At 51.9% G+C, this 27,609-nt stretch overlaps 1 protein-coding gene across 1 annotated transcript; it reads left to right on the top strand.

The window, feature by feature from the left end:
* The first annotated feature begins 5,165 nt into the window (after positions 1-5,165).
* Positions 5,166-25,606, top strand: LOC111853008 (uncharacterized). Its single transcript, XM_023829432.2, has 9 exons — positions 5,166-5,520; positions 6,205-6,558; positions 14,828-14,975; positions 15,072-15,186; positions 16,667-16,720; positions 16,911-16,946; positions 18,895-19,102; positions 24,693-24,867; positions 25,246-25,606. Exons 1-9 carry the CDS (start codon positions 5,424-5,426, stop codon positions 25,604-25,606), a joined length of 1,548 nt encoding a protein of 515 aa, XP_023685200.2. The 5' UTR covers positions 5,166-5,423.
* The last annotated feature ends 2,003 nt before the right edge of the window (positions 25,607-27,609 follow it).

Here is a 27,609-nt window from a genome sequence, read left to right as displayed (position 1 = left end):
TAGCCATTGTTCACCAAAAAGTTACGCAATAGTTGTACAAATGTTACAACCTAAAAATTTGCGATTTACGAACAAATTAACGAATACAGAGTAATAATAAAAATAAACAATGGACCGCATGGCATAGTCTAGTGTTGGACGCAGTGTTGGGGCATGTTCTGGGGTAGTGTTGGGGTACATTCTTTATTGTTTTGGAAGCTATTAAGAAAAAAATGTTACACACGGCGTATAGTGTTGGCGCACAGTGTTTTTAACTTTACACATTGTTTGGATACATTTATTTTCTTACTTCACCAATTACTGTTTTGATAAATGTGCTTAGATATGTTTAGTATATGCTTTTTTTGTTTTATCCTGTTCATTTTGTGTTTAAATGCTAAAAAAATGGACTTATTTAGGTGTAATTTTTTTGGGGCCAGGAACCAATTAATTGGTTTTCCATTATTTCTTATGGGGAAAATTCGATCAGAACTCGAACTTTTTAGGATTCTAACCCTAGTTCTGAACGGATTAAGTTCGAGTTCTGAGGTGCTACTGTATTTGATGAAATACATGTTAATTCATTCTACTTTGTGAATACCCTGTAATGATAGCGAACTTAATCGTTATTAAAATAGGAATGAAGTGCTATTGATCTCTTTCGCATGTGGAGAGACTATGGAGCAAAGAGGGTATGTAGGCTAATGAACCTGCATGACAATAACAGCCCTGTATGATGTCCATGTCAGGAACTGCATTTAATGGCCAGTGGTTCTCAACCTTTGGCAACGTGACCCAATCTTTACCATGCCAGCTCGCGACCCTATATCAAGTATACTGTAGGTTTAAATTAACGTTATGATCAAGCACGCAGTGCACTCTGCAATTTACGCCAAACAGTGCCTATCGCACAAATCTGACTGGATGTGACAGTGAATTTTAAATTAAATATCAGTCTTGGATTGGTTGAGTGTTCACGAGTTTTGCGCTGACCAGTTGCAAACATAAGACACATTCATATAGGCTAATTCTAGGATCGGTGCTGGGAAATCTGGATCAGCATAGGAGCTTGCTGGTTTTAAAATGCTTACATTTCCAAGTCTGGCTTGCGACCCTTTCATGACCCATATTTGGATGCCGACCCACAGGTTTAGAATTGCTGCTTTTGCCTTCTTGTGTAGTTGTATACACACACACACAATGTGTAAAATCTATTCTTATTCATAAAAACAGAATGAGGGACATGTGTGGAACAGTAAGGAAAATGTGGAGCTCACGGCTTTGAACCCAATGATGCATAGGTGAGGGTGAGGATGTGCAGCCAGGGCATGCAATTAGGTCATGCAGAGGGAAGGGTGAGGATGTGCAGTTAGGGCATGCAGAGGTGATGGTGAGGATGTGCAGCCAGGGTATGCAATTAGGGCATGCAGAGGGAAGGGTGAGGATGTGCAGTTAGGGCATGCAGAGGTGATGGTGAGGATGTGCAGCCAGGGTATGCAATTAGGGCATGCAGAGGGAAGGGTGAGGATGTGCAGTTAGGTCATGCAGAGGTAAGGGTGAGGATGTGCAGCCAGGGCATGCAATTAGGTCATGCAGAGGGAAGGGTGAGGATGTGCAGTTAGGTCATGCAGAGGTAAGGGTGAGGATGTGCAGTTAGCATGCAAAGGTGATTCTAGTGACTCTTAGGGCCCTGGGGCCCCCAGCATGGTAACATTACTGTGAAGTGTAAATTAATAATATCAACAAAGAGAATTTAATAAACACAAAAACTTTATTTTCACTTTTGTGAAAAACAGAATACACAAACAAAGCAGATTTGTCGTTTCAATGTGCTATGCAATCGGCCGCCCTTGGCTGTCCTGTCGATGCGCCTCTGAGGACTTGGATATCCTGGCAGATTCACAGGGGCCTTTGATTAAGTAAAATAAAAATTGTACCTTGAAATTGACCCCCACCCCCCGCAACCTGCAGAAATTCAGTGCCTTTTCTTAGTTAAGTTTAGCTTCTGAAGGAAAAGGCTAGAGTATAATGCAGGAAAAATACAGCGACAGGCGGAAATATAAGCCTATAACTACAGCCAGCAGGACTACGGGAGACTCTTAGGGGGTCAGGGGTTCGAAAGTTTTAGAGGGACACTCAGTACCTTTAAAGTGCATGCGCTAGTGTCTAGTTCACATTAAATAGTTCCGGGAAAATGGGCTCAGACACCCCCGTTATTATATAACAGTACAGAACAAAACTGATGGCATTAATTCGGTTCTCTCAGTCTTTGTTTCAGTCCTGCCGGACTCATATAAGCGCCGTTACTATTAAATGAGCACCATCTATCGTGCCGTATGGCCGGTGTTCTGTCGAAATGAGCTACTTTGTCGAGTTATCCTACCGTAGTGCTAATCGATAGCCCTAACCACAACTCTTACCCTAACCCTAACCCTAAACCCCCAAACCCCCTAAAACCCTTATCCTAACCCTAACCCAAACCCCTAAAACCTAACCCTAATCCCAAGACGGTGGAACTGCACATGCGCAAAAAGGCTCGATAGTACGTCTCGATAGGTAGTTCAACTCGTCAGAACTACTGGCACAGCGAGTTCCGCCGCGGAGTTTCCTCCCTTCCCGGCTGCCACGCACTGCAGCGGCCCCTACTACTTAATATTAGTAATATAGGGAAACCCCACGTTTCGCAAGAGTGTGTCACCGCGCTGGGCTGTCAGAGGAAATACAGAGGAGCTCGGAGGCTGGGAGGAGAGCAGCAGGCAGAGTCCTGTCAAATCGACAAGCAGGGAGAAATTCCGGCAACTCGCACCTACTTCTGGTGCATGAAACCCGTGGTGATCCGCAGAGTTTAATTCTCACATCTGCGTACTCCTTATTTACCGGATAATTGGCATTTTAACATGCGGGAGCAAGGATCTGCTCAGACTGCACGAGGTGTGTTTTGCCCATAGCACTACATCTATTACCCTAACCCTAAAATATTACAGTTACACTGACTGCTTGTCTACGGAACGAGGCTCCTTTAGGGTCGGGCACAGGTTTGTCACTCTGTGCTGGCTGCCCGCTTAATCGGTGACTGAGAGAGAGAGAGAGAGAGATACTGTCACCAATGACGGCTCTGCCAGGCCATGATTGAAGCGGCTCCATTAACGTCTGCGTATCTGGCAGCGGTCGCTCCGGAGCACACAGGCTGTCACACTGGCACGGAAGCGGCTCAGAGGGAAGCGGCGGCGCGGCCAAAGCCCAGGACAGACCTGCTGGGTGGGTAAATGCTGACCCAGTCGGCAGCCTGGACACGGCCTGGTTCCTGCGCTCTCCCGCTCCTGTTTGCGCTGGGATCTGTCCATCCCAGTCAGTGACCAGTCCAAGCCTCGGCAAACAGTGACAATTTTTATGCTTTATAAATTCCGGTTCCTTTGTAGTAAAGAAAAAGAAATGACAGTTGAACCCAGCAGTGCGGCATCAAGCTTATTATGAATTCATCATCAAAGATCCAAAGTAGAAACGCAGAAAGATATTTGTGTAACTATTCTCGTTTCGAACGCTCACAATATTTGGCCACCAGAGGGCGCTATTTACCCATGTAAAACGCCTGGATTACCCGAAACTATCGGAAACCATTGACGCCATGTTTATATATTGTGTCGTGGGAGCAGGTCGTGGTCCTAAAATAAATTACTTTAATCTATAAATCGCCTTTCGAAAATCACACTTAAAAAATATTATTCCTCTTTGGCTTGCTTTCGTTTAATTTTACCTATATGGCTTCTTGTGATATATTTTCATTGAAGTACAGTATAATACACATGCTTAATAATATATAAGACTATTTACCCAGTAAGACTTTTCATATGCTATTATAGTGTTAATAATTTAAATAATACAAAATGTTTCAATTGTTGTTTGAGGTCCTCAGAACAGTAAAATGTAAGATTCTATGAATATGTTTAAGCTGCATAATTTTAAAGACATTAATGATCCGATGGTAAGCGCTATAAATAAAAAAAAACAATGGAAACGCCATTAAAACAGAAGAATTCTTTTACAAAACAAACAAAACATTGTGCGCGAACCGTTATTAGAAAGTTAAGCTGCTGCTGTAGGAACTTCTCCAAAAGGACAATTAGAAAATCTCCCGGTACTGTTTACATTTACCTTCTGTAATTGTGCAGTCGCTTAATCACGTGAAAATAATGTACATACTACGAGCGCAGTTAGAGAGGAATGGACAAGTTTTCACCTGGGGGGTCATTTTAGGGGGGATAAGGCGACGCCCCTGGTATATACCCAGAGACGGCCCGAATGGATACTTCGGTGTTGTATTTAAATACCGCCATTGGATGACTGCATTATCAAATCGACTATAATTGTTAGAAATACAGTGCGATTCATAACCAGACATAACAAACTCAGTAACAACTCGTCCTCAAATGAGACTAGATTATCCTGTTAATGGCATTTCCATAACATTTACTGCGCTAGATTGTTCTCAGGTGAAAAACGCACTAATGAAAATGACACTTGAATCATAAAATTTTCCAGTTTGGTGCAGCTATTATGTCGTGCAAAAGTACAATTATGCATATTACGGGAAAATAAGGTAATTTTGTTACCGTAACGAAAATGGCAATGGTGTTTTCCCGACTCCTTAGTGCCCTCTCATGGCGATAGTGATGTTTTGAATGGCGGTAATGAATATGACAGGACATTTTTAACTAAACCGTTAACCTCACCATTTACAGACAGGAGCAACTTAGCTTGACCAGCTGCTTATGGCGTGTAGATACGTGGCTTTAAGAGACAGAATCTTGTGTTTTTTTTCTCCTTCAGAAAAAAAAAAACATTTAGCTACAGGATCCTGCAAAACCTTACTGGGACATGGAAGTTCTGGAGGAGGGGGACCAGTGCAATGTGGGACAGAGGAGGAGGAGTGAAGTGAGGAGGATGAGGAGGAGCAGTATTTAGGAGCAGAGTTAAAGAGCAGGATGGTGGTGGAAGCAGAGGGGGACAGAGGCAGCAGGAGAGTGGCCACACGGTAGGTACTTTGGCTGTGGCTTCCCTCGTTAGCTCCGCCTCCTGGGACAAGTTTGCATAGCTCTGTGTTTGCTTACATGCTGGCTGGGGGGAGCCGGGCCACGTCCTAAGGCAGCTTCCAGTGCCATTGAATAGCTCTCTCTTTCTCCTTCTCTCTCTCTCTCCCTCTCTCTCTCTCTCTCTCTCCCTCTCTATCCCTCTCTCTATCTCTCTCTCTCTCTCTGTCCCTGTGTTCAACAGGATGCTGGCAGTTCTTTTATGGCTGAGCAGCTGAGTTCTGTTTCCTGACTACTTTTTTTAGTTGTAAGGGAGAGGGAGAAGTGAGTTAGATGACTGTGTATGTGAGAGTGGAATAGAGGGGGAGAGAGAGAGAGAGAGGAGGAGAGGTTGAGGCAGAGGAATGCTGTGATGTCATGGGCTATGTCATACACAAAGGCATGAGGATATACATCCACACTTCCACTCCAGGGCTGGCTGTACACTTACTCTGTGGACCATCTACAGTCCGCTGTGAGTATAACACACTTTCTGCAGTCCTCTCTCTCTCTCTCTGTTCTGCTGCCTCTGACTCTCGCACACTTTCCCAAGGTAGGGGATCAGTCACATTAACCGGGACGCGCGGCGGCATGGGGGGGGGGGGGGGGGGCGGCGGTAGGTCGCGCTCCCCCTCCGTCGTGCTCCTGTCGCCGTCTTGCCATTAGCGCCAATGGAGCCACAGCGAAACGTCTGCCCTGGAAACTGGGACGAGACGCTGGCGCCCCCACGGAGGAGGGGGGGGACAGCGGCTCCATATTTAATGCGGCTAAAGAGAACAGTGTTTACTTTTGAAACTGGAGAGACTCTCTTGTGGGATGGGGGAGGGAGAGGCAAGATGGGATACGGGAAAGGGTGTGTGTGTCTGTGTGTCTGTGTGTGTCTGTGTGTGTCTGTGTGTCTGTGTTGGTGAGGTGTGGGTGGGTAGTTTGTAACACTTAAAATATTCCTGCTACTTTGGCTTTCTGTGCCAAGGCCTGAACCACAAAGCTTCTCAAAACAGCGTCACAATCCCCGTCTATCCGTTTGGCCCGGCGAGACTCTTGCGGGGTCCGGTGTGGCTTAGGGAGAGGAGGAAAGTGAGGTATCATGAGTACGAGAGGAAAAGTGAAGAAGGTTGTAGATGCTGAAATGGGCGTCTGATGTTTTGTCATTTTCCAGCTGATGGAGGTTCTACGATAAGCAGCACGATCGCCAGGTCCACGGGTCATCCTAAGCAGGCTCTCCGTGGGACGCTTCTGCTGCTTTCCCCCCCTTTCCTTCAGGATCTTCCACCCCCAGTTCGACAGCTCCTCTCTGAAGCAGGATCCCCCCCCCCCCACCAGGCCTTCACCATGCTGCAGCAGATCTTGAAGGACATGCACATCGACCCGGACATCCTGGAGGCCCTGAATGATGACCAGAAGAAGATCCTCTTCTTCAAGATGCGTGAAGAACAGGTGCGTCGTTGGAAGGAGAGGGAGGAGAACCTGGAGAGGGAAGCCAAGGTGGCCCTGAAGTCCAGGCCAAAGAAAGGTACCACCTGTCACCTGTAGCCTGGTTCTGTCCCCTCTGCCACCCTCTGGCCCATCGGCTGCCTGGTTCTGTCCCCTCTGCCACTCTCGGGCCCATCGGCTGCCCGGTTCTGTCCCCTCTGCCACCCTCGGGCCCATCGGCTGCACGGTTCTGTCCCCTCTGCCGCCCTCTGGCCCATCGGCTGTCCGGTTCTGTCCCCTCTGCCGCCCTCTGGCCCATCGGCTGCCTGGTCCTGTCCCCTCTGTCACTCTCGGGCCCATCGGCTGCCCGGTTCTGTCCCCTCTGCCACCCTCGGGCCCATCGGCTGCCCGGTTCTGTCCCCTCTGCCGCCCTCGGGCCCATCGGCTGCCCGCTCCTGTCCCCTCTGCCGCCCTCGGGCCCATCGGCTGCCCGGTTCTGTCCCCTCTGCCGCCCTCGGGCCCATCGGCTGCCCGGTCCTGTCCCCTCTGCCGCCCTCGGGCCCATCGGCTGCCCGGTTCTGTCCCCTCTGTCGCCCTCGGGCCCATCGGCTGCCCGGTCCTGTCCCCTCTGCTGCCCTTGGGCCCATCGGCTGCCCGGTTCTGTCCCCTCTGTCACCCTCGGGCCCATCAGCTGACCTGCTTCGGACTTTTCAGGGACTGAAGCTTTTCTGTACTGAACTTCCTTTATGTCTTTAGACGTTAAAACCAAAAAAGGTGTTAAAAGGAAGTTAAAAACCAAGGAGCCAGAACTCTATTCAAATTTAAAAAAAATATTATCCAGATTTTAAATCTTTAAGTTACATGTTTTCCCCAGTGCACACACCTGATTTTTGGCTTTGGGAACAGTAAACAGTGGTAGTGTGATGCTGCACTTCCTCATGCCTGCTGCAGTCCCACCTTCGCTAATATACCAGCTTAAACTTTTTAGGTTTAAACCACTGGATGGGATGGATGGATGAGATGTTCATCAATTGTACTGTATCATACATAGCAGGGAGTAAGCCAGTGGGAGCCTTAGAATGTGGGGGTCTCAGCCAATGGGGGCCTTAGCCAGTGGGAGCCTTAGCATGTGGGGGTCTCAGCCAATGGGAGCCTTACAATGTGGGGGTCTCAGCCAGTGGGAGCCTTAGAATGTGGGGGTCTCAGCCAATGGGAGCCTTACAATGTGGGGGTCTCAGCCAGTGGGAGCCTTAGAATGTGGGGGTCTCAGCCAATGGGAGCCTTACAATGTGGGGGTCTCAGCCAGCGGGAGCCTTACAATGTGGGGGTCTCAGCCAATGGGAGCCTTACAATGTGGGGGTCTCAGCCAGTGGGAGCCTTACAATGTGGGGGTCTCAGCCAATGGGAGCCTTACAATGTGGGGGTCTCAGCTAATGGGAGCCTTACAATGTGGGGGTCTCAGCCAGTGGGGGCCTTAGCCAGTGGGAGCCCTAGAATGTGGGGGTCTCAGCCAATGGGGGCCTTACAATGTGGGGGTCTCAGCCAATGGGGGCCTTAGCCAGTGGGAGCCTTAGAATGTGGGGGTCTCAGCCAATGGGGGCCTTACAATGTGGGGGTCTCAGCCAATGGGAGCCTTACAATGTGGGGGTCTCAGCCAGTGGGGGCCTTAGCCAGTGGGAGCCCTAGAATGTGGGGGTCTCAGCCAATGGGGGCCTTACAATGTGGGGGTCTCAGCCAGTGGGGGCCTTAGCCAATGGGGGCCTTACAATGTGGGGGTCTCAGCCAATGGGGGCCTTAGCCAGTGGGAGCCTTAGAATGTGGGGGTCTCAGCCAATGGGGGCCTTAGAATGTGGGGGTCTCAGCCAATGGGGGCCTTACAATGTGGGGGTCTCAGCCAATGGGGGCCTTAGCCAATGGGGGCCTTAGAATGTGGGGGTCTCAGCCAATGGGGGCCTTACAATGTGGGGGTCTCAGCCAATGGGGGCCTTACAATGTGGGGGTCTCAGCCAATGGGGGCCTTAGCCAGTGGGAGCCTTAGAATGTGGGGGCCTTAGCCAATGGGGGCCTTAGAATGTGGGGGTCTCAGCCAATGGGGGCCTTAGCCAGTGGGGGCCTTAGAATGTGAGGGTCTCAACCAATGGGGGCCTTAGCCAGTGGGGGCATTAGCCAATAGGGGCCTTAGAATGTGAGGGTCTCAGCCAATGGGGGCCTTATGTAAAGGGGGCCTTAGCCAGTGAGGGTCTTAGGCAGTGCGGGCCTTAGTCAGCAGGGGTCTTAGCATGTGGGAGCATGTGGAGGTCTTAGCATGTGGAGGTCTTAGCAGTTGGAGGTCTTAGCATGTGGAGGTCTTAGCATGTGGAGGTTTTAGCATGTGGAGGTTTTAGCATGTGGAGGTCTTAGCAGTTGGAGGTCTTAGCATGTGGAGGCCTTAGCATGTGGATGTTTTAGCATGTGGAGGCCTTAGCCAGTGGGGGCTTTGGCTAGTGGGGGCCTTACGCCTACTTCTTCACTTTCCTGTGTGCGCTTTTTTGGCTGGGGGTGGCTGTCCACGCGGGAGCTTGTGTTCACACGATATTTGGCTGCAGACGCGCATGGTCGTGGTCAGTACATTCATACAGCAGTGATACTCCACCAGACCAACAGAGGGCAGGTGTATTGCAACAAGCACAAATGCAAGCAGTGTATTTAGTTATCAGTCAAGGCTTGGGCAGTATTACGGTAATGAGGCATAACACAGTATTTTGAAATCCTTATGAAAATGTTACCCAGGACCCCCCCCCCCCATCCCTTCACTGGGTGAATTTTGTTGCTAAGATTTCAAAGTACTGGAATAGTGCTGGTTTTTAACATGCCGTGCACCTAGATATGTGGATACCTCCGACCTTCCTCATACATCGACAACAACAGCTATTCTTCTTCTGCTCTTTCGTCATTGATCGCTGATCTAAGAAAGTCAGTGCTGCCACCTGCTGGAACTACCTAATCAATTATCTTGCACATGCACGGTTGATGCACTGATGACGAAATTTACGTCATATCCCCTCATCCGCAACTGAGTCTCAGCCAGTGAGGGCCTTAGCAGATGGGGGCCCTATTTGGTGGGGGGCACAGGCAGTGAGGACCACTGGATGCCCAGCACACAGTATTCCTCCGTCAGCATGGAGGCGACAGTGCGCTCCTGCCCTCCTGTGGTTCGCCAACGCCGTAGAAACGCAGTCAAATAACAGGAAACGTCTGGGGGAATTTGAAAGGTCAGCGCCGATCCAAGAGCGGAGAGACGCCCAGCGGAAGCGGCTGTCGAGCGTAAATTTCGTTAAGTGGCCTGCGCAGTAATAAACGTGCGGATGGGCAGGCGTGTCGGGAAGGATCTGCAGATGCAGCCGCTCTTACAGCCCGGGACCCTCCCTCCGAGTTTTTATCCCGGGGGAGAGGAGGCGGATCTGGGGATCGGGGATGGGTGTGGGTCCAGGGAGCTTGTGTGTGTGTGTATGGTCATGTACACTATATGGACAAAAGTACTGGGAGACACCTTAATTATTGAATTCAGGAGGACTGTGCCCCAGTGCACAAAGCAAGGTCCATACAGACATGGTTGAGTGAGTTTGGTAAGAACTTGACTGGCCCACACACACAGCCCTGACCTCAACCCATCTAACACCTTTGAGATGAACTAGAATGGAGATCGAGAGCCAGGCCTTCACGTCCAACATCAGTGCCTGACCTCACAAATGCTCTTCTGGATGAATGGGCAGAAACCCCCACAGACACACTGCAGAATGTTGTGGAAAGCCTCCCAGAAGAGTGCCAGCTGTTATATCTGCAAAGGGGGGGGACTCCATACTGATGCCTATGATTTAGAATGGGGTGTCATAAAAGTTCAGGTAGGTGTATTGGCCAGGTGTCCCAATAATTTTGTCCACATAGTGCGTAATCTGCTCTGGAAAAAAATCCACTGCATTTTTCAAAAATTTGCATTTTTAAATCCTGGTTTAATCCTGGTTCCGCTGGCAGAGGCTACACTGAGTGGCAGGCTGCTTCCAGGCTCAAAGTTTCTAAGACAGCAGTAAACAAGAACAAGGTGAAGCAGGAGACACTGGGAACGAGCAGAAACCAGCCAGGTAGAGGGCGGAAGCCACTTTCTAATGCCAGAGATGACCGTCAACTTGTCCAGCGGTGCCTCATAAATCAGAGGATGACCTCAAGTGACCTTCAAAAGGAACGGGAAACATTAAGTGCAGGTGTGAAGTGCACTGCTAGGACAGTTTGTACCAGGCTCCTAGAAGCAGGACTGAAGTCCCATAAAAAAAGGAAGAAGCCCTTCATTAATGATAAGCAGGGAAGAACCAGGCTGGAGTTTGCAAAGGCACATAACCATAAATTGAGAAATGAGTGAAGCTAAAAATGTTGCTGTGGTCTCTGACATTGTGGGTAGGTGGTAAAGTTGCCATTTTTGGGATTAGGGCTTTTCCCCATCGAAATCAATGAAGAGTCCCCACAAAGTTATGAATATGTGGACTGTGTGTCTGTGTCTGTTGGGGAGGAGTGAAAGCAGGACAGAGGCCTGGAGGAGATGAATCCCACCCCAGATCCTGTCTGCAGGTCAGCAGCGAAGCTGTTTTTTCCCTCCAGGAAGTGGAGGACGGGGGCGGAGCGGGGGGGGGGGGCTCCTGCAGAGACGCGCTCGGACACCCGCATCCGGCTGGCCGGCGTAAACATGGCCTCTCCGCATGGCCCCTTCTCTGCCGGCGGCTCCGTCGCATCGCCATTCCGGTTATTCTGGTCTCTCTGCTCCTCCCCCCCTCTCCCCCCCCCCCCGGTGCGTAACCGGCCAGCCAATCAGGCCGGGAGTCAGCCGGCTTCTCGGCGCCCCGAGGCCTGCCGGGCAGGCTGGTTGGGAGCCTCGGGTGGTCTCCCATGTGCCGCTGCCGCTCATTAATTCAGGCCGGCGTGTGCGTCAGATCAGGGGCTCGGGGGGTGGGGGGGGGGCTTCTCAGCCAGGGCTGATAACAATGTGCTTATTATCGACGGCATTGTGAATGTCAGATACCGGTGGGGGTGGGGGGGGCGGCAGGGGGACAGGACACTCTCTGTCTCCATTAGGCCCCGGCAGCTGTTCACCAGAGTCAATAGGTCCTGCTTTAAAAATCGGCGGCGTACCGCAAGAATTAGCCCGGCTCACGGCTAGGAAGGATCCGGAAAGATGCGGACTTGGGATCACGCCGTGGTCAGAGGTCTGCCTTCAGGGTATTATGGGCTGACGGGAAGGCATGGCGATCGTCTCCGAGGGTGACTTCCTCTCTGCAGCTTCTCTTGTCCAGGACAGACAGGAAGTGAAGCAGCGGTAGGAAGAGGCTGCCTGCAGGTGGCAGGGGGGTGGGCGGGGGGGGGGTCACAAGCGGGCAGCAGGGCTCCGTGCGCGTTTAAAACCACCGTGAAAGTTTCTGCGAGCTAGAACGAAGAGGGGCTAATCTCACGGTTGGCAGGGAGAGCGGTGACATCACATGTGGCAGGGTGTGGCCACTGGTTGCCACGGAAACTGCACTCTGCAGCCAGAGGGCCCGGGGGGGGGGGGGGGGGTTAAATGTGAAATGGCCGAGATTTCCTCAAAGGCGCCGCAGTCGTCCGTGGAGTGCGATGGTGGCGAGAGCGCCCCCCCCCCCCAGCGTGGCTGCGATTCACCGCGCTCTCGCTGACTCGGGCCGCCGTGATTTTTTCCGGCTGACGGGAAGGACGGATTAGCAGCGACAGAGAGAGTCAGAGAGAGAGGGAGCGGACGAAGAGGAGCTATCTCTTTTTTGGAGGTGGGGGCACACGCGACACGTTTGGAATTAGCCCAGAGAAAGGGGAACCCGGGGGGGGGGGGGGGACCATCGCTATGACACTCAGACAGCAGGACAGAAACATCCCCAGACGGGGCTTAAGCAGACTTCTCACTCCACATGACTTCAGGTTACGGCACGGCCCTAATAAAATGCTCATGACCGTACATGTGAGACGCGCCCCCCCCCCATACACACACACACGTGACGCAGAAACACTAGAACATTTGGTTCATGCAAATACCCTAAATTGTTGTATTTAATTGACCCGAGGGATGAGAGCAGCGGGTCGCGTTTGCACGCTTCGCCCTTGGCTGCCCCCCCCCCCCATCACCGGGGGCAGCCTGTTTTCTTCCAGGATTACGGAGGGCGCTCTAATTACGGCAGCCCCCGCAGGAATCCGCCGCTTTGTTCCTAGCCGACAGCACGGAGCAGCCGGCCCCTCGCGGAAGTGGCGTGTGGGGGGGGGGGCTGGGGGGGCTCGGCGACCCCATGCGGGGAAAAGGGCCGGTCTGGGATGGCGCTCCAAGGAAACCGGAGACGAGGCGCGCGCTCATTACCGTCTGCGGACGTAACTCATCCTCGCGGGAAATAAAACCCCCACCGGCAAAGCGCGACTCCGATCGGCGGCTTTATAAAAGCGCTGCGCTCTTTGTCTAAAGCGAGCAGTACGGTGAGCCGCGTGGGACCCAGGGGGGTTTGGGGGGGGGGGCGGTCAAAGCCGGAACTGGCCGCCCGCGAAGATAAACGCCGGATCTGACCCCGCCCGCTCACAGCGATCCTCTGATAATTAGGCATCGTGACCAGCAGTTAGTTAATATCAGTTAAAGGTTCCCGCTCGCTGGAGCTTTGTGATTCAGGCCCGACAATCCGGGCGCTGACCGGGTCACACTGAATGACAGGACGTGGCAAGCCCGTGGGATGCGCTCCAGATAAGAATAAAACTCTAATTTTGAACTATTGCCCCCCCCTATACACACACACGCATGTTTTAAAAAGGACAGCAGGTCAATCTTCGGGTGATGGGTTAATTCCGCATTTAATGTTATTAAACACGTGATAAGAGAGGGTGGAAGGCTCTCTCCTTATTAAATACGACTGGCAAATCCAATCAATTCATAGCAAATATTTTTCCATTGTTTTTAGTGTCTAAAAAACACGATTCATTTTGCCAGATTCAGCTTTGTTTCAAATTATAAGTTGCTCCTGGTGCCTTGGCAGTTTTTCCTTCTATAAACAGAACTTCATATTAATACCAATAAAATCACTGGATACTAACTAACCAACAGTGGTAATTAGCCAGATGATGAGACATTAGCCTTTTTGGTCAACCTAAAACAAAGAATTCTGGAAACCACACTCAGACTAACCGTTAAATGTGCTGCGTGCCTTTACAACGGATTCCGCTTAACTACTGTTTTGCAAATTGCACGATGCACGCATGTCATTCACCAATCCCCAGTGGTATTGTGTGCTTTGCTTCGCATGAGTACATTAGCACGCCACCGGGTATGCAGTCACAGGCCGGAATGCAGCAAGGTAACATGCCACGCATTATTGGATGCGATCGTCGCATTGTCCAGGCAGATTGGAGTGATTTTCCTAAGCTAATGAGATGAAACACAAACCCTTTGTATGACTGTACATTGGCCTGTGTTAGCTGTCCTGGTGCTTGATGGGTAAACCACATCGAGTAAGCAACACTAGCCTTATAACCAAGGTGATTCTTTGAGCCACACTTGTCCCTAACAAACATGCCCTAGGGGTGATCTCATTTTGACCACCCCCGCCTCCCCCCCCCGCAACCCGCCCGTGCTTCTGTCAGTTTGGCCCCCAGGGCACAAGAGGAAGGGCAGGAGTCAACCAAGGGGACGTGAGAGACATTCCGCATGAGATTAAAGACAACGTATCGAGCCTGTCATGAGTAAGGGACGTGATTAAGTTTACGCGTGAATTGAGTGACGTTCCCTAGGGAGTTCTTCCTTAAAGTGACAGTGTCGCCGTTTCGGTCGCCGGGAACATCAGTGTGACCTCGCATGCTGTTGTTTTGACTGTATTTTCATGGATTCCGGAGCACATTACTCCGGTTTTACTCGTGAGGAATTCCACGGTCTGTTGGCTCCAGGAATCAGTTTCAATCTAACAATGCAAATGTTGTCATCAGATTCTTTTTTTTATTATTCACCGTTGGTGTGTCCAATTTTCATGTGTCCGTCTTGCGATAGTAAATATGATTTTTATAATTATTTTCACGTACTGGTCGTTTAGATACTCTGTCAGTTTAATGTCTGGATCTCTTGGGTTTCCTTCCTGGGGCATGTAAGGGGTGGGGCCACTGCCCTGAGCTGAAAGCTGATTGGCTCCTGGAGTGCCCTACCCCTGTCACTCAGCGAATCAAAACTCATCATTGGCTTTTGATAAGTTTTTCCATTTTTAATGAATTATGTCCCCTCTTATTACCCACCACCGTACAAAAATCCTAGAATCCACCCTGTACACTTCATATCCATGATAAGGTTTTTGTGTCAGTATTGTCCTCTGTGTCTCCAGTCCACAGTAAGAGTGTAAGCTGGTTGCTCGGACGGGACGGAGACGTCCACGTTGTCGTTATCGGAGAGATGGAGGAGCTGAAGACCTCCAAGGTGATCTACTCTGGTCTCGGCGAGCGGGATCCATCCAGTCTCCACGACAACGCACGGTACGTGTGACGCTCACCGGTCCCGGAGGCTAGCGGACGTGCGAGATGGTCACTTCTCCTGTCACGTGTCCCCACATTGTCCCATGGACCTTTCAGGCCACCGGGAGCCCTGAAGAGCAGCCTGGTGAGAAGGACACCTTCAGAACCGGTCAGAACCGGGAGGGAGAACTTCCCCCCTAGAGATCAAAGCGGAGTAGAGATAAGCTTCAAGGTGAGCCTGTTTAGCGTGCCGCTGCTTTATCCACCTTCCCCCGTTCATTTCCTGTCCTGCTGCCCCCCCCCCCCCCCCAGCTCTGAGGCAATACAGGTGTTACAGGAACACGTGACTGGATTGGTTAGCAGGTTAGGCATTTGGGCTCTATACGTCCCCCTGGGTTGTGCATGGTTTTGGTTTTGCCGCTGTTTAAGGCTGGCCTGGGTTCCTAAATGATGTGGGCGGAGGAGAACCATGCAGAGCTTTACAGCGAGTCCCGAAACCCCCCCCCCCCCCCCCCCCAAAAGCAGCCAGCCAGCCGGCAAAAGTTCCATGACGTGTGAGTTCGTGTGTGTGTGCGTGTGTGTGCACGCGTGTGTGACCGTGCGCCCCCGGTGTTTGCGGTGGGAGGTAGGGGGGGGAGGGTGAGGCAGCGAAGGGGGGGGGGAGAGATCTCCTATTCCCCGTAACCTTTGGCAAAAAAAGAAGATTTGCGCGGTTGTCATGGCAACGCGACGTGCGCCTCGAGCGCGTCGGCACAGCGGGGAGCCCGGCTGGACGCTTCCGCTGGACGGACGCCCTCATCGGTCGCATGCGCTCAGTGCAGTGCATCCAAGATGGCACCCGGTGGATAAATATATAGACGAGTGCAAGGAGAAGAGAAGCGCGCTCGGCAGTCCTCAATTAAACACGGAATTAAGGGAAATCTGCGGAGCTTGGCGAGACTTAATTGCCGGCGAAATGAGGAGCGGAGAAGTTCAGCTGTGCTGATCGGTGCTCATGGTTCACAGCAGAAATTCTTAGGTGTCCGCTGGTTTTTTTTTGTAGCTATAATCAGTCCAGCCAAGCTTGCAGCTCAACCACAGAAGCACAGGGGAGGAGCAGGGGGCAGGGGGCAGGGGGCAGGGGGCACCCTGGATGGGACGCCATCAGATAATGTGTCACAGGTTCTGTTTACTCCTTCATCTGCCCGTCAATGGAATGAAATGAAGCCAAGTCCATTCTCCCTGATTCCATCCAAATATCATTAAACGACTAAATATTATATAGGATAAATGTCAGCTTGAGTTTTGCATCCATCCAATGACGTGTGATGCAGGAATCCTGCCTCACGGATAACAAGTGAGGGCGAGAATTTGCCCAAATTCGGCAATTTTTTTTTCCCTGTCATTGTAGCTGGTCTGTAAACTTTGCCGACACCCGCAGGGTCACAGGCCTCGCCTTCAGCACGCACATCTCTCGGCTTTCCTGCCTTCCGAGGTCGATGAGAAGCCCAGCCTTGCTCCGCATTTGTCCGTTTCTGTGACCGGCACAAGTCCGGCTGACATCTTTAGTGTGCAGATGCCTGTCTGATGCGCATGTTTATTGAGGGAGAGAGGAGCGTCTTGTCTAAGCTACTGGAGGTAATTTGCTAAGGCCGCCAGGGTGAGGCGCCTGCCGCAGCGTCTGGACGAAAACGGTGAGCGGCTTAACTGATGCCGTGCTCTGCCTCCTGCAGGAGAAGACGGGGGATTCGAAGGCACGCCCACACGTGCCCTCCCAGCAGACGCAGGTTGGTACTGCAGGCACAGAGTGCCGGCGTCTTCCTCCAGGCAGGGGGACTCGTGTGCACGTCGACACGAGGCGCACGGAGGTGTTCTTCCGCGTCCTCCTGAAACCCTGCGCTCCGCTGCACATCTGTCCAAAGTTTTTCTTTTCCGTCTCCCTCTCTAAACCCGCCCCCGTGTGCCTCTTCTTCTCAGGTCTCGGAGAAGAGTCAGCAGTCTTCCTCACCGCAGGTACTGGTCTGCCCTCCCCGTTTTTCTGTAAGCTTTACAGACGTTACAAACCTCGACGTCGGAACGCGTGGGGTCACCAGCGCCGGAGACGGAAGGAGACGGTGAAAACGCTTCCCCTCAGGCGTTAACGATGACTTACGTCACGAGACGTCGGCCGTCTGTGAGAGGAAGGCGCCGCTCGGTGGGGACATCCGGAGAGTTTATGTAACGGGGCATTTTCACACTTCCAGCCGCACCATTATTATCGTGGCTCGTTTTTACGTGACGATTCACTTGTAGGTGTCACCGGGGGCAGCGTGGAGTTTTATTTAAAGGGAAGTTAAATATATTACTGAGAACACAGGAGCTGTTCAAAACCACGGCAAACATCTCAGACGGGCGTATGTAACTGACGACGCTTATCTGAGACATTGCAGTGCATCCAGTCATAGCCTTTTAACTGTTATTAAATGAATTCCATTTAGATCCAGGCTGCCTATATAAAGTCATGCGTGCTGGTCTAATTTCAGCAGGAAAAGGTTTCATTTTTGCCCTGTTATGGAGTCTGTCAGGCTCTCCATGTAGCTCTGTAAACTCCAGCCTCGCTCTGGGCCATTGTCCGGTGCAGAAACACTCCATCATTTTGTGTTTTTGTGTTCGAAACAAGTCCAGTTAACGTCTTTGGTGTTTAAAAGCCATTCTGGGTGGCATCAGCTGTGGGAGCTTGCGCCTGTGAGGGTGCGTCTGTGAGCGCGCACATGTGTGGGTGCGCGTGAGTCACACGTGTGCAGACACTAACCGCCCTCGCACACGCATGTGCAGCGAATGAGGGACAGGATGAGGATGAGGGGCGTGGCCGGGCCGCTCCGAGCTCCCCTCAAGCAGATGGTGGGTGGGGGGTGGGGGGTGGGGGAGGGAGTCCTGGAGGGAATTGATTTGCCGGAGAGGACGCACCTGTCGATCATGACCAGGAGACACCCCCCCCCCCGGCCCTGAACCACGAGTCAGGGAGGGGCCTTTACTCTTTTGCTTTTTTGGGTCCGATTCTGATCAGTCTGTCTGCGGAGGGGGCATGAATTGACAGGGCTGAGATTCCGACAGAAAAACAGCACACCTCTTATAGCATTAAGGCGTTTTTGGGCCAGGAAGACATTCCCATCCATCCATCCATCCATCCATCCACCCACCCATCCATCTGTTTCTCCAGGGGATCAGCCTCTCCCACACAGCTCAGGGCACAGGGCAGAGTCCATCACATGGTACCTGTAGATCACACACACTGAGCAATTCAGAGACGCCATTCAGGCAGGATTCGAAACCCAGACCCGGGAGGTGTGAGATCACAGTGAACCTCCATTTTTTGTTTTCATTATATACAATGAATCTTTAAATTATCATTCAATCAGCACGTGCCGTATAACGCGTGGGGTGACGGGGGAAGGGGGTGGAGCCCGTCTCACGCAGCAGGGGGTTCCGTGCAGGACGCCATTGACAATTCTGCATGCGGTGGTGGGACAGCACCGGATTTGGTGTGTGCTGCTGTGATTTTGAATGAGGTCTCGGAGTCAGTAAATTACCTATAAAAAGCGTGAGGTGTTTGTGGTGAAAGCTCTCACTGTGTCAGTGGATATTCAGGTAAAATGGGATTTTCCATGGGAATCGTATGACCCCTTCGGTAGAGTATATGTGCTTTTCCGAGTCTGACTGCTGCTTAGACGGGGGATAAACGGAATGTGGCTTCAGCAGGACGCGACGCACTCAAATCCTTCCCCAATTGGAATTAGGCAGCAACGGGATGTGGGGGGGGCTTTAGACGGAAGGCTACGGAAATTCGACTCCCTTAAGCCGAGGTTTTTATTTTTGAGGTTATTTGTCGTATTTGTTTAAGCACGTTTTGTAGTCGCTGCGAATGAACTGCTCGCAGACTGGATGTTGGACTCACGACCTGCCCTCTGTGTCCGTTCCGAAGGAGACCGAGAAGGAGGCCGACTCGGGCAGTCCCGCGGACGGCTCTAAGGGAGCGGGGCCTTCCACTTGGGTGCACTTGAAGCTGCGAAGCCCTGCGTCTGTCCCAGGGAAACCCCGCGGCCCGGATCCTCAGGAGAAACATGTTTTTCCATTTTGCGCCAAAGCCAGACTCTGCCCTCGGGATTCTCTGGATCAGCACCATGTCAAAGGTCAGAGCTGCGGCGTCACACATGACATCAGAATCCACCCCCCCACCCCCCAGGCTAAAGTGAACAACAAGCATTCTGTGTTTGACTCTGTGAACTTTCCACCTGCCCCCTCCCCGCCTGATTTTGGCCCCATCCCTGGGATATTAGCCGTAATCTGGGCCAGTTCGCAGTGACGTGTGTAACAGACACCCGTGTGCCTGAGCAGTTAGGGTCTGCTGCTAGCTGCACGATTAAAGACGCCCAGGGTCAAACCTGACACTGTTCCTGCTCTCTTTTAAACAATAATGTCCTGTTGCTTATGGTGCCCTGATCACTTCAGGTTTGGTAGCTCAATGTCATCAATAATGTGGTCTAATAAACCCCTTGGGCAGGTCCGCACTACCAGTTTAGCTAATTAAAGTGCTTAGTGTGCATTCATATTAATACGTGGGGTTTCGTTGCAGAAAAGATCCCTCTGCAGCTTCCTGTAGCTTATTTACTAATCTGTGTATCCCAGGAGAGGTCTGGCTGTCAGCGTCGGCTCTTTGTCTCGGCCGTCGTTTTCCTGAATGGCAGCCTTCTGCCAGTCTGCTGATGGTCTAAGTGAATTTTGGAACAGAGACTACCCGCAAGTCAGAGAGTCGTCCAGATTTTGGCGTTTATTATTGTTACGGTTTTACGCGAACGTGATGAACGGCGGAGGAGGCGTGTTTCCCCAAAAAATAAGACCAAAGCAGAAGAGCGATAAGGCCGACAGTCCAGCTTAGGTTACTGGTGTAAATGCAGGTAGGAGGATCCTTCTGTTTTAGAGACTTCATTTGCTTTGCAAAGACAATACGATACAGGTGATATGAAAATGTTTTTATCACAAACTCTGCATCTTCCTCTTTTTAATCCATATGTTTTTCTTATTAAAGGGTTATGTTAATTATGTAAATTTCAATTTTTAAAGAATTTCACTGTCCATCAGCTCCAGGGTGACAGTTTGTTTGTGAGCATGTAAAACACGCAAATCGCGGCGCTCTCTTTGCGAGCTACACGTGTCGGCGGACGTAGCGTGTACGGTCATGCGGTCCCGGGAACGAGCACCGCTGTTGGCGGACGGGCCGAGCGTGACAGAGGGCAGAATTTGCAGCGGCGATACGATCGTGCAAAGTCAGCCGTGACGCCTCGGGTGAGGCTGAGGAGGGTCATGTGATCTGCACGATGACAGGCTTGAGTGTGCCAGACGAGTCTCGAGCTATTAGACGCTGTGCCGACAAACCCAGGGAAGTCTTTTTGTTGGCCGATAAACCGAAGTAATAATCATCAGTAGCCGACAGACTGAATGAAGATGAATGTGTGAACGGGGAACGCAGACGGAGTGCGGAGGGCCGGCGGCCGACTCACATTCACTTTGCTCCCTTTGATGTTCCAAAACTAAATAAGTAGTTAGGAATGAATCAGAATAACGAGCTGATTAGCAGAACATGGTGCTTTAGTATCTTATAAATGAGGAGCGTGTTTATTTAACATTTGGTGTAATGATGGTTTGTGGCCAGCAGGGGAGCCTCAAAGCTCGGGGCCCCCATGCAAATGTGTGGTAAACATCGCTGCTGCACGGGACTGGTCCGTGTTTCGGTGCTGCATTGGTGGTACGCCTCTACACCTTATCTGAGCCCCAGGCTTACAGAAGCACTTGCCAAGGTCAGCTTTCGCTTCGCTGTTCTCTCAAACCTACAGAAGAAGCACGTTCCGCGCGTCGCGCAACGGGGTGTGACTAGATCTGCCCGTCCGCGGCGCCTCGACTCAAATTAACGCAAGAGCGGCTTGTTTGTTTTAGCCCAGTCTAGTTTTAATTAAAAGCCTAGCTCTGCTTTGGTACGACATTCCGGAGCCTTCCTTATGGAGCACTCCAGGTCATAGGAAACGCGTCACTGATGCCGGATTTTTAATTCCCCGCCGTGCTGCCACCCTCGAGTACTTGCTTACTAAACTATCCCGTTTTTTTTTTTTTTTTTTTTTTTTTTTAAAGGAACGGCTCCTTGAACGGTTATGCAAAGGATTGGGCATCGGTTGTTGATGTAAAGGGGGGATTAAAGGGTTTTCCTCAGCTTACGATGAGGCGAAACAGCTGACAGCCATCTGAGGACGTTTACAGTGGCTTGGCATCTCGCAAACGTCACACTCAGCACCATCTAGTGGATTTGTTTAGGTATTAAATATCCAGCCCTACGGTAGAGACAGTACAGTCCTGTCAGAGAGGAACAAGCTTGTCTCGGAAGGTCGGCTGTTGAATGGTGTGAACAAGACATTTAATACTAACTCAGTGCCACAAGAAATATCTGCTCTAAGACTGATTAAACGCGGCACGGTGCGGTCTAAAAATAACTTTTGTAAACTGAGACGATTCATTACTTCAAATTTCCACATCCGTACTGACACTTCGTACATGCTGGAGCCTGGGAGAGCGCTTATAAAACAGGAGGGCAAAGACCTTCCATTAAAGTAAGAAAAATGCGCACGTTTCGGCAATTTCGGGGCTGCGTTAGGATTGCCAAGGACCTTAATATCTAATTCAAGGGGAAGGATGGGAAATCCCGGCAGCTTCCTGAACACAAACCCCTTTTATTTCCGCGGGAGGCTGACGGCCCATCGACCGAGGACCACATATTAGCGACCTCTCGCTTATTTCGAGATAAAACCCGCTTCGGAGAGTCATAAGAAAACATGACAACGGGGGAACCGTCCCTTCCCCAATTTATATTCAGATAGTTTGGATTATTCTCCCTTTTTACTCAGAACTTACATGTAACATAATTAAAAAGAAACGAATGCGCAGCACAATCCGACTAATATCAGGTAAAACGGATCTGAAAATATTTAAATGAATAAAAATTTTAATCTATAAATATATGATTATGATTGTGATTTTTTTTTATTTGACACGATATTAGAGAGGATTGTAATTATAATGATTAATGTCATAGTTCATAATAATAATCATTAGTAATATTATTACCATTATTATTATTATCATCAATAGAGATTCGGTCCTGTGAAGGCTGTGGACAGTAATGGTGTTTAATATTGCATGCTGAGGTTGATTTCTCTCCACAAGCCCGGGCAGTTACTGTAAACACAATCAAATAACCGGCAGCCTTAATACGAAGGTCCACTAGCGCAAAGCATTAGTAGTTAAGGCCGTAATGACAGCGGATGCGCTCGGATGTAGCTCTGCTCTCTCTCTGCTCCCCCTGCTGGCCGCATTAGGGATCGCCGCCTTGGTTATTCTTTGTCTGCTTTCAGATGGAATAAAATCGCGAGCGGCCGCGTGCGAAGACAGGCGGGCTGCAGGGAGCCACCCAGCCGGTCTGGGGGCGCAGCATGCATCGGCGCGCATGCAGGGGGTGCCCGCGTGTCGGCGCGCGGACGGAGACGTGATCAGGTGCAGGGCCGGGTACACACTCATATGGCTCGTCACCACACCGGCGCTCCCTAACGCGCTTTGTCTCACCCGCAGCCGTGGCAAAAGTCTCCCGCTGCTGCTACTGGCTCTGTGGCTACTCAGCCCCCCCCCTCCGCGTGCGCCCCCCCCCCCCCCACCCCGCCTCGCTCTTCACCTTCACGAGGAAGGACACGCATTCCAGTCCCGCGTCTCTGGCCCTGGGCGACGCGCGGCCGCAGCTGATAAGTGACAGGGCCTGCAGCCGGCATGAAGCGTAAACGCCCCACCACCCCCCTCCCCCTCTGCCTCCCCTTGCTTGCCCCCCCTCCTCCGTCGACCCTGCTCTCCTGGCCTGGCTCACTGCACAGACGTGCCGCTCCGGAATTCTGCCCTCTGCCCCACTTCACCCCCCCCCCACTCCACTTCAGCAAAGGCGGGGATCTTTAAAGGGACAGGAATTTTAGCCTGGTCACTGGTCATTTTTTTAAAATGATTATTTTGATCCCCTGAGCCCATCTACAAGGGAATGCAGATTGAGGCATAGAGTACCTACTGTAATGTCACATTATGTTGCATAGTCAGAATGTATGGAGAGTGATCGGACATGAGAGAGGATTCTGGGTAGTTGCCCAACATGCACACCGTGAAAAGGAAGGTTGACAACAGTTACTTTATCAATCTGGAGAAACCCTGCCCAAATGCTGGTATTGGGAAGAAGCACTGGTGTCCTGCTCCTATCCGGAAGTGCGCTGCCCACTTCCCCCCTGCCTGCACTGGGGCTAAAACACAGATTTTAATGGGGGGGCGGAGAGGAGTGAAGACGGAAAGTTCCAGTTCCGCATTTATCCGTGCGCCGTTCCACATAAATGCACGAAATTAGCGGCTCGCCACACACGCGCGGACGTCGGGGCCGCTTAGCATTCTGCTCATGCTCGCGCTGAAGCCCGCAGCTTGAAACGGCAGGCACCAAAAGCCTCAGGCCGTGTGTGTGTGTGTGTGTGTGTGTGTGCGTGCACGGCTGTGTGTGTGTGTGCGCGCGTGTGTCCGCCCGTCGCTGGAGCCTGTCCAGGGTTTCCGTGGCGACCACACAACACAGCGAGACAATCAGCGCCAGAGGAGAAGGAGGACCCACGCAACGCAGCGAGAGGACATTAACACAGGAACCACGGGTCAGGGGGCAGAGGAAGGGAGGGGAGAGGAAGGGAGGGGAGGGAGAGGGAGCAGGGGGGGAAGGGGGGGCGGGGGGGAGTGAGGAGCGGACCGGGGTGGAAGCGGATGTGAGGATGGGAGAAAGAACGGAAACAATTAACAGCACGGCCAGGACCGGAGCTTGGGAGAGATCCCCGGTCTGGCGAAGGGTACCTACCTGTGCGGGCCGCTCGTCCCCATGGCCCACCTGTGTCAGACAGCCGGCGGGGGGGGGGGGGGCGCGCCGGCGAGCACGCTGGGGCACGGAGCAGCCGAGTGTGAAGGAGCAGGGTGTGTGTGCTCACATCTGTGTCCCCGCCCCCCCACTCCCCCCAGGGGGAAAACGGGGGCTAAAAATATGCGGTCCTCGAGCCTTCTGGTGTCTGCGCCACGTCTGCCTGAGCTCAGCCCCGGTCCCTGTGGCCCTCTCCCTTCCCAGCGTTCCTCAATTACACCCCCGTTCACCCCCCCACCCCCCACCCTGACCGTCCCCCCCCAGTCCTCTTCCTCCCTCTGTGCTCCCCCCCCCCCAACCACCACCACCACACACACCTCCCCCAACGCCAAAACGCACGCATGCATCAGCTACACCCAGCTGTGTCCCTGCTCCACTTCCTCCACAAATGACCTCCGGCTTGGCAGTCTGCAGCCCAGGAAGGAAGAGAAGCCGAGAGAGGGAGGGAGGGAGGGCTGGAAAAAAAACACAGAGGAGGAGTATGGAGCGATATCAGCGGAGGAAGAGCGGCACCTCCTTCCTGCTCTGTGAAAGGGGCTTTTCATGGAGCGCGGTGCCGTCCGCGACCGCGGCACAGAGACCCCTGACGGCCACTTCGGCTCCTGCGCGCCGCACGAGGGCCAGAGATCACAATCGCTTGTTTTTTTTCCGTCGTCTGGAGCTCGTTGTTTTGTCTGGGCTCCGGGGCCCGGGGCCCGGGTCTGCACCGAGCACTCACATATTCTTTGTCTCTCTCTCTCCCTCCCTCTGCTACGCTACAGGTAGAGATTTCCGGCTGGTGGCCGCCGCCTCACGGGCGGGGGGCCACAGCGAGGGGGGGGGTGTGGCCCGGGGCCGGGTGGCACAGCTCATGAAGAACTTCGGCGAGCCCTGCCCCCGCCAGGCCCCCCCCACCCCCAAACCCCCCCACCTGCACCTGGCCTCCCCCTCGCTCAGGTGACCTGCGGAGAGATGCACCTGGGGAGGGTGACCCCTCCCCCCACCCCTGCCCATTAATCCGTGTGACTGTGCAAACCATAACAACACACAGGAAGCGGGGAACAAAGCCGGTCATTTAGTAACCTATTACGAGACGATATCACGCCTTTCACTTCCAAGCCGCTGTTTTATTTTTTACTCTTTTCCTGGTTTGCTATGTCAGTACTGTAAATATTCTTGCAGGGCACAAAACAAGAATGTATTTTCTTTTTTATTCTCTCTTCTCTTGACTTTTCTTTGGCCCGGTTATCTCTGCTCTCCCATGACATTATATCACCGCTCGGCGTCTGCGTGTGAGACGCTTTCATTTGAGCGTCAGGGTGTCTCCGGTTACAGGAGAACACGCTCAGGCGCTACGGCGCGGCGTCAGTCATCCGGCGGGGCCGACCCGCCTGAACCCGCACGCTGGAGGATCAATGGCGTCACCGCGCTCTTTCCGCTGGAGCCGGCGTCGCCGCGGAGACTGAAGCAGAACAGCCGCGGCGGCACCGGGCTGAAGCGGCGCTCACGACGTCACGGCACTCGGGCGCCTCTGCTCTCTGAGGGTCGGGAATTCAGCCCTCCTCCGTCGCCACCCCCCCGGATGTCGAAGCCAAAGGAAGACAGCCATATTGAGTCTGGGCTCTCCGTGATACTGTCGCTCAGCGGTGAAGGGGAGCCTCTTTCATCCCAAATAGGGGGATACCTGCTCAAATAGGTTATCTGACTTTCCCGTCCACAAAAAGTGTTTCCGCAGGTTAAATGGTGTTGTGTGTTCGGCAGAGCGACACAAAGGGCTGGTCAGTACTCACAAGGGGGCAACGGGGACCAATAAAGCACCTAAACAATAAACAAGCCTCTTAGTCAAACCATTAACCTTCAGTTCCTCCAGCGTCCCCGTTCTGGTCAGGTGACCCAGTGCAGCGATTCCTCTCCCCGCTACCTGCAACCACGGGCTACATGGCGCCTGTCCTGTGGGTCTCGGTGCTGGGCGGCCGGAAGGTTAATGTCGCATGCTGTTTACTCCGCGGTGACTTGTAATTTCTGCCTTCTTTGTGTCATTGTATGTGTTTTGCTGCTGTTGTTTTTCTTTTTTTGTTATTTTCTTACGGAAAGTGGCGAGCACATGGGGGCCCGGCACACGTGAGGGCGCGGCAGGCCACCCATGCGCCATCCTTCCAAGGGCATAGTGGGATGTTGGGGGAATGTCCGGGGGCAGGGTACAGGAGGAGTGGGGGTAGGGGGGCGGGGGTGGAGAGATATGGGCCTTTTCTCCGGACCCCACCTGGTTGGAATGTAAACCCGGCAGGTGCCTTTCCCCTGTTCGCCTCCCCTCCCTCCATCTGTACCTCACCCCCCCCCCCCCAACTCTCCCATGTGCTCCTATCACACCCCCCTCCCCACTCGCGCTCCTTCCAGGCAATCCATCTCCGCTCCGGGGGCTGCGGGCGTGCATCTGCGCGAGCCCCCACGCTTTCCTGCGATGTCGTTTTTGTCCAGCGCGCGCGCCCCCCAACGCTCACTCATGCGTTTCGGGGTCGGTGCGTGGGCTGGGGGGGGGGGACTATGGAGGGGTGCAGAGGGTGGGAGCGGAAACGAGAATGGGGTCGTCAGGGAACGGGGACACGCCAGCTGGAATTAGGCTGGAATTTAAACGCCGGGGCCGCGAGCCTGTAGAGGAGCAAGGCCTGCCGGGAACAGAGAGGCAGGCCGCCTTCACGCATGTGTGTGCCAGCAAGGGGTGGTGGTGGTGGTGGGGGCAGTTCTCTGTCCTGCTCTCCTTCTGCTTCCTCTTCACTGCCCCCTGCTTGTTGTTCGAGGTAAAACATCCTGCCTTGGAGCCACAGTTATAGGGAAGGAGAAAGGGAGAGACGGGGGTAGGCAGGGGGTAGATAATGACAGGCCCCCCCATTTCCGGGTTACTACCCACGTGGTCCACGTCATCAGGCATGTCAATCATGCATCATAATAAACAAGTACTTAATCAAACTTTACTGCAACTGCTTAAATAAAACTTGAATTAGACAAATAGGAGTCTTTCTTTTTTAAACTCCTTGGTTTTATTACTAGAAATGTTTTGTTCATTTAAAACTTGCAATTAGGCCACAGTAGGAAAATATAAAGTGTCTTATTTTATCTTGTTTTATTTGTATTGTAGATGTTGTGAAGGCGCTGCTGTTTTCTGAATATCATCACATGGAATGTGGGTTTGCAGGTGTTCAGTGACTTCTGATGTACCCAGTTCTGACTGACTGGTGTTTAGTGATTTTTGCTGGTGTTGGTTTGACAATTTTTAGAAAATATTACAATACCTGGTTTAGATGTGCAGCTGTTTTGTAAATACTGCAGTAAATGAATTTGGTTTGCAGGTGTTTCATGAATATTCTGGTACTTGGATTTGGATCACAGGTGTTCAGTGAATATTCCTGTACCTGTTTTTTGCTTGCAGATGTGTAGGGACTATTATTATACCTAGATTTCGTTTGCAAGTCTTTGGTGAATGTTAATTTAACTTGATTTTAGTTTATATGGGTTTATTGAACTTAGCTTTGGTTTACAGGTGTTCAGTGAATATTGCTGTACCCGATCTAAGGTTTACAGGTGTTCAGTTAATACTGCTTTACCTGATTTATGTTTACAGGTGTTCAATGAATATTGCATGCCTCATTTTCTTTAGAGTTGTTCAGTGAATATTTCTGTAGTGTTCAGTGAATATTTTTA

Source organism: Paramormyrops kingsleyae, chromosome 24 (assembly GCF_048594095.1).
Source record: "Paramormyrops kingsleyae isolate MSU_618 chromosome 24, PKINGS_0.4, whole genome shotgun sequence".
Classification (NCBI taxonomy): Eukaryota; Metazoa; Chordata; class Actinopteri; order Osteoglossiformes; family Mormyridae; genus Paramormyrops; species Paramormyrops kingsleyae.
Note: the sequence above shows the minus strand (reverse complement) of the source record. Positions and strands in the feature narration are given on the sequence as shown.